Source organism: Colobus angolensis, unplaced genomic scaffold (genome assembly GCF_000951035.1).
Source record: "Colobus angolensis palliatus isolate OR3802 unplaced genomic scaffold, Cang.pa_1.0 Scaffold93, whole genome shotgun sequence".
Classification (NCBI taxonomy): Eukaryota; Metazoa; Chordata; class Mammalia; order Primates; family Cercopithecidae; genus Colobus; species Colobus angolensis.
In genome coordinates this window covers 2,180,223-2,187,713 of record NW_012123265.1, presented here as the reverse complement: position 1 = coordinate 2,187,713, position 7,491 = coordinate 2,180,223, and the positions used below count along the sequence as shown (strand labels likewise).

The 7,491-nt window shown below is 46.2% G+C and overlaps 1 protein-coding gene across 1 annotated transcript in view; it reads right to left on the bottom strand.

The window, feature by feature from the left end:
- Positions 1–7,491, bottom strand: part of RANBP10 (RAN binding protein 10) — a 102,033-nt gene that overhangs the window by 49,016 nt on the left and 45,526 nt on the right. Inside the window, exon 3 of the mRNA XM_011932014.1 lies at positions 3,053–3,105. Within this exon, the coding sequence (XP_011787404.1) occupies positions 3,053–3,105 (53 nt within the window). The remainder of the gene's footprint in view (positions 1–3,052; positions 3,106–7,491) is intronic.

Genomic DNA, 7,491 nt, shown 5'->3' with positions numbered 1-7,491 from the left:
AAGCCAAGATCAGGTCACTGCACTCCAGCCTGGGCGACACAGCAAGACTCCGTCTCAAAAAAAAAAAAAAAGAACATATGAAGAAAAGAATACTAAGTCCAACACATGGTGTAACAAGTCACATCCTAAGACCACCTAAAAGACAGACATGAGGGTTTCCTAATAGAGAGTCATTTGCTTCGGTTTATTTTGGCTTAATTTCATTTACATTTTTAAAACAGATAACATATTTACAAGAAAGAAAATTCCAAAGGATCAAAAGTCAAAATTTTTCTTTCTCAGTCCTGGCTCCTGCCACCCATCTCTTCCCAAGGAACAGCCAATATTACAAGTTTTTCTGTAGCTTTCCAAAGATGATCTATACATGTACAAGTAAATACAGATATGTTTGTTTTCTCTTTTTTCTGCACAGTTGGTAGCATATTATGTATTTCCATGCTTTATATTTTTAATTTCCCAATATATCCTACAGATGATTCCAAATTGGCACCTAAAGAGTCTCCGGCCAGGAGCAATGGCTCATGCCTGTAATCTCAGCACTCTGGGAGGCCAAGATGGGTGAACCGCTCGAGCTCAGGAGTTCCAGACGAGCCTGGGCAACCTGGCGAAACCCTGTCTTTATTAAAAATATGAAAAAAACTAGCTGGGCGTGGTACCATGTACCCAGAGTTCCAGCTACTCAGGAGGCTGAGGTGGGAAGATCGTTTGAGCCCAGCAGGTCGAGACTGCAGTGAGCTGAGATCCGGCCACTGCACTCCAGCCCGGGCGACAGAGCGAGACTCCGTCTTTAAAAAAAAAAAAAAAAAAAAAAGTCCCCTACCAGGCAGGCTGGCTCATGCCTGTACTCCTAATATTTTGGGAGACTGAGGCAGAAGGACTGCTTGAACGCAGGAGTTTGAGACCAGCTGGGGCAACACAGTGAGACCCCGTCTCTATAAAAAAAGAAAAATTAGCTGGGTATGGTGGCTTGTACCTGTAGCCCCACCTAAAGGGGAGAATGAGGTGGGAGAATGAGGTGGGAGAATCACTTGAGCATGGGAGGTCAAGACTGCAGTGAGCCATGATCATGCCACTGCACTCCAGCCTGGGCAGCAGAATGAGACCTTGTCTCCAAAAACAAAACAAAAAAAGCTCATAAAAGTCTCTTTTCTCCACTACCAACTCAGTGCAAAAGTTGAAAGAGCACACCTAGAGCAAACAAACAAAATTAAGAATCAGTTTGCACTTGACAGGAAATTATTTTTCCTGTTCATTAAGAGGCAGAGCTACAGATACTACAACTACATCTACTTAGCCAAGGCCAGACACGCTAACAAAGAACACAGCCACACACATTCTGATTAATAATGAAAAACCAGTTTTCACTCAGACCAATCAAAGGGGGAAAAAAAGTAAGATTCCTGACAATGAGTTGAATCCTAAGCATCCTAGATTGAAAGTATTTGAAATCAGTCTACTAGGAAAAAATCAGTGATTCACATTAAACATTGATCAGAAAAGATGTAAGGTCTGAGTGTTACTCCCTGTTTGGGAAAAGACAGCTGCCTTCTCTGTGTCATAGGCACAAAGAGTAGGAGGCCAGGAAAAAAAACACAAGGACTCTTCCTGACCCCATGACGGTGTCAGGGAAGCCTGGATCACGTCACTTCTGCCACTCAAGGGACCAATGGACTTAAGACCATTTTCTGGAACCCATCAGTTCATGGCAGAAGCTTTGTCTCCCCAGTTGCAGCCAGTCCAGGTCTAGGTATGAGCTGCTGGGCAGAAAATAGCTGAAATTAGCCAGGTGTGATAGCACAGGCCTATAAATTAGCCAGGTGTGGTAGCATATGCCTATAATCTCAGCCACTTGAGGGGCTGAGGTGGGAGGAGCGCTTGAGCCCAGAAGGTTGAGCCAACCAGAAGGTTAAGAAGGTGGTGCCAACATTGCGCCACTACACTCCAGCCTGGGTGAAAAGTGAGACCCTGTCTCAAAAGAAAAATAATAGATGATAAAAATAAGGCTGGGTGCAGTGGCTCACTCCTGTTATCCCAGAACTTTGGGAGGCCGAGGCAGGCTGATGGCTTGGGCCCAGGAGTTCAAGCCCAGCCCAGGCAATGGTAGAACTCTGTCTCTACAAAAATTACAAAAAATTAGCTGGGCGTGGTGATGAGCTCCTGTGATCCCAGCTACTAGGAAGGCTGAGATGGGAGGATCACCTCAGTCTGGGAGGTTGAGGCTGCAGTAAACTGTGATTAAGCCACTGCTCTCCAGCCTGGGTTACAGAGTGAGACCCTGTCTCAAAAATATATATATATTAAAAAATAAATAATACAAGTAAGAAACTGCTTTAATCACGTTCTACGTGGGAGGTCACTTAAAAACTCTGATTTTTTTTTTTTTTTTGAGATGGAGTCTCACTCTGTCACTCAGGCTGGAGTGCAGTGGCACAATCTCAGCTCACTGCAACCTCCACCTCCTGGGTTCAAGCAATTCTCCTGCCTCCACCTCCCAAGTAGCTGGGATTACAGGTGTGTGCCACGACCCCCAGCTAATTTTTTATTTTTAGCAGACGCAGGGTTTCACCATATTGGCCAGGCTGGTCTCAAACTCCTGACCTTAGATGATCCACCTGCCTCAGCCTCCCAAAGTGGGATTACAGGCGTGAGCCGCTGCGCCCAGACAAAAACTTTGATCTTTAACATGATAAAGTAACTAAGGAGCCAAGGTTGGCAGCAGTCTTCCTCCCAGTACATGCCTGAGTCTGCTCAGCTAGGCCAATGGGAGCAAGGGCTACTGAGGCGTATCCCCACCTGGAGCAAACTCAGGTCAGCTGACTTTGGTGGCAAACAGTTCAAATTCCATTAATGACAATCACTTGTCAATTAATTTTTGGAATGGAAATGCACACCATCCCAGCCCAAAGGCTACCTTTCAGGATCCTCCAGCCAGTGGCATGGCTTGAGGCAGGCAGCTAGCAAAGTCCTCCCCAGCCTCTCTGCTACCACCATGACTCTCAACACCAATTGGATCAGGAAAGCAGAACAAATGTTCTCTTCAAGAGTGACTCACCAGGAAGTCTGTTCATGTTGACGCCTTGAGCCGAGAGTCCTATTCCCATGTAACTTAAAAAAAAAAAAAAAACACAAAATTTTTGGTTAGCAAATGCTCATGTTTCTCCCTTCTCAAAAAACACAAAATTTTTGGTTAGCAAATGCTCATGTTTCTCCCTTCTCAAATATTTCTTAGTAAAAGACAGAAACATGAGAAAAGCAATGAATGTAGAGGCTCTTATAACATACTAATGGTTCTTGGAGAAACTGGACATTTTGATTTGCTAATGGAAAGCATCTTACTGCCTCACCTAGCTAGAGAAACAGAAGGTTGTGTGTACGTGTCACTGTGAACCACTGGCTTCAGTTTCAGAGGATAGTGTCATGAATTCACGGTTTCCAGTTCTTTGGTGTTCTGGATGTAGCTAAGGCACAGAATCTATTCCTAAGATGTGCCTGAAGTATCTCAATCCAAGGTAGTGCTTGACAGAGCAATGCACGGTCGTTCTACAGGGACAACCCAGTCTGCACCAAAGACCCAAGTAAAGCCATGTTGGATCTACGTAGGATCATCAATCAAGACTGCTCACACAGAGCTTGTTCTCTGGGTCTCAAAATAAATTACCTTCCCGGCATACATTCACGTTGGCCTCCCAAACCACACAAAACTGGGAGTAGTGATATGTGAGGCCCCAAGAGATCCCCTCACTCCTCCCACTCTTTGAAGAGTGAGGGCTTATTCTCCTTGAACCCTGACTCAGCTGTGACCTCATTGGAGTATGCAACCTGGGCTCCTGTGGGGCTGCTCCCTGTGTCACTGGCACGTGGAGGTGGAATGGCGTCCAAATGTGTGTGTCAGCTTCCTCTGGCTGCTATCCCCTAGACAGTCCACTCAGATTCTCAAGTTGAAGCAGAGGTTTGTACAGAGGCTCCCAGACCATCTACTAATAAACACCATCTTACCTTTGGACTTGGGACTTTTAAGTTAACGCTGGAACGAGTTAAGACTCTGGGGGACTACTGGGAAGGCATGATTGTATTTTACAATGTAGGAAAAACATGAAATTTGGGGGGCCAGGGTAGAATGATATGATTTCGATGTTTGTCCTCTCCAAAGTTCATGTAGACATGTAATCCCCAGTGCTGGAGGTGGGGCCTGGTGGTAGGTATTAAGATCATGGGGATAGATCCCTCATGAATGTCTTGGGGTAGTCCTCACAGTAATGAACAAGTTCTCGCTCTACGTTCCTGTGAGTTCTGGTTGTTTAAAAGAGTATGGCACCTCTCCGCAACTTGTTCCCGTTTCTGCCATGTGACATGCTGGCTCCTAGTCACCATCCACTGTGATTGTAAGCTTCCTGAGGCCTTTGCCGGCACCATGCTTCCTGTAAAGCCTGTAGAACTGTGAGCCAATGAAACCTCTTTTCTTTACAAATTACCATGTCTCAGGTATTTCTTTATAGTAACATTAAAAAGGCTTAATATACTGCCCCTGCCAGTCCTTTATTGGCAGTAAATGCCCTTTTGCCTTTCTCTGGGTTGCTGCACCACTATATTTGGGGGAGCAGCCTCTACTACCCAAATAAAGGATCAGGCAGGGAGGGAAGGCTCTGACCTACTCACCTTCCTCTGAAACCAGCTATCCCAATCATGCTGGGAAGGAACCAGGAAACGATACAACCCAATATATGGCCCTGATAACTTGGCCCACATGGCTTAGGGAAAAAGGTAGAGAAGGGAAAGGAGCAAAGCAAAAGGAACAGCACTTCAAAGAGGGAGTTTCATGGTTCAGAGGGAATTTGTCTTCTGCTTTGTTTTAAGCAGCATTTGAAACAGAGTTGGATCCTTAAAGGTCAAAGACATGAACCAATATAGCCTGTAGTTGGACAGGACTGTTCAGTCATTCCCAGAAACACACAAACTGCCTGCCACCTCCTGCCAGAGGGGCTAGCTTCAAGGACCATCTGGAGCAGAAGGTGTCTTAGCCTGCTGGCAGAATTCCCATTAGATTAAAACTTGAACATTTTTCCAGAAAAACTGCAGCCCAAATAATCAGCTTCCTGACTTTACATGGCAGAGGCTGCTAAAAGTCAGTCTCCGTTCCTTCAGTACCTCAGCTGAACAAGCAGCAAACGACCCCAGCTGCCCTGCAGTCAGCAGTCCAACAGGCACAAGGGCAACACAGCCAGGGCTTTCCTTAACTTAGACAACAGCCACTCACCATGCCCTGTTCAGAGGGGTCTGGGGGCTACGCCCAACACCACATGTCATCGATCCCTGGCACACAGGTTTCCTGACACTAGGTAAGAGTTTGTTTGGAGCACATGTGCAAAGGGGGAGGTCAAAGGTCACTCAAGAAGAGTTATGCTTGGTCGCTGCAACTGGTTCCACAACATTCTATGGGAATGAGGAATCACTAAAGCACCTGTGCTCAAAACACAAATTGCTTAGGCCTCCCCATAGGAGAAGTCTCTCTTTTCTCCAGCAACTAGCCCTAAACACCTTCCTACAGACTCTGCTCCACAGGTAAGACGGTGTTTATTAGTGGATGGTCTGGAAGCCTCTGTACAAACCCCTGCCTCAAGCTGAGAATCTGAGTGGACTGTCTAAGGGGATAGCAGCCAGAGGAAGCTGACACCCACATTTGGGCGCCATTCCACCTCCACGTGTCAATGACACAGGGAGCAGTCCCACAGGAGCCCAGGTTGCATACTCCCATGAGGTCACAGCTGCGTCAGGATTCAAGGAGAATAAGCCCCCACTCTTTGAATACTGGGTAACATTAAGTCTTTTCCAAAAGCATGGTGTTTTAAAGCTACCAAAAAATGCACTCTTCTATCTTCCAGAAACTCTTCATAAACTTGAAGACTATCATCCAACCAATCTGAGAGAAACAAAGCAGACCCTGTGAATATATTAAAAAACACTGAATTGTACACTTTAAATGGTGACTTGTATAGCATGTTAAATTACATGTCAATAACACTCAAAAAAGTGGGAATAAAAGGAAACTACCTTAACACAACAAAGGTCATATATGAAAAACCTGGCCAGGCACTGTGGCTCACACCTGTAATCCCAGGACTGTGGGAAGCCGAGGCAGGTGGATCACTTGAGGTCAGGAGTTTGAGACCAGCCTGGCCAACATGGTGAAACTCCATCTCTACTAAAAATACAAAAATTAGCAGGGTGTGGTGGCACACGCCTGTAATCCCCCAGCTACCAGGGAGGCTAAGGCAGAAGAATCGCTTGAACCCAGGAGGCAGAGGTTTCAGTAAGCCAAGATCAGGTCACTGCACTCCAGCTGGGTGAGAAGCGAGACTCTGCCTCAAAAAATAAATTTAAAAAAACCCACAGCTAACATCATACTCAATGGTGGAAGACTGAAAGCCTTTCATCTAAGATGCCTGCTTTCACCACTTCTATTCAAGACAGTATTGGGAGTTCTAGTGAAGCAATTAGACAAGAAAAAGGAATGAAAGACATCCAAATTGGAAAGTAAAACTATCTCTGTTCACAGATGACATGTTCCCATATGTAGAAAACCTCGCAGGGTGCGGTAGCTCATGCCTGTAGTCCTAGAACTTTAGGAGGTCGAAGCAGGAGGATCGCTTGAGCCCAGGAGTTCGAGACCAGCCTGGGCAACATGGCGATATCCTGTCTATACAAAAAATTCGGTGCGCATGGTGAAGTGCACCTGTAATCCCAGTTGCTTAGAAGACTGAGGTGGGAAGATCACCTGAGCCCAGGAGATCAAGACTGCAGTAAGCAAGACTGTGCCACTGCACTCCAGCCTGGGTGACAGAGTAAGACCCTGTCTCCAAAAAAAAAAAACAGGAAAGAAAAGAAAGGGAAACCCTAAAGATTGCACAAACCAAAAAACTTGCCAGGCACAGTGGCTCATGCCTGTAATCCCAGCACTTTGGGAGGCCGAGGTGGGCAGCTCACGAGGTCAGGAGATCGAGACCATCCTGGCTAACATGGCGAAACCCCGTCTCTACTAAAAATACAAAAAAATGAGCCGGGCACGGTGGCGGGCACCTGTAGTCCCAGCTACTCAGGAGGCTGAGGCAGGAGACGGCGCAAACCCGGGAGGCGGAGTTTGCAGTGAGCCCAGATCGCGCCACTGCACTCCAACCTGGGCGACAGAACGAGGCTCTGTCTCAAAAAAAAAAAAAAATGAGAGGGGCAAAGTCCTTGAGTAGATGTTTCCCTAAAGAAGGTGTACACGTGGCCAACAAGCACCTGAAAAGATGCTCACCATCACTATCATTACAGACATACAAATCAAAACTACAATGAGGCCGGGCACAGTGGCTCATGCCTGTAATCCTAGCACTTTGGGAGACAGAGGCAGGTGGATTGCTTGAGCTCAGGAGTTCAAGACCAGCCTGGGCAACATGGCAAAACCCCATCTCTACAAAAAAATATAAAAATCAGCTGGGCATGGTGGTACTT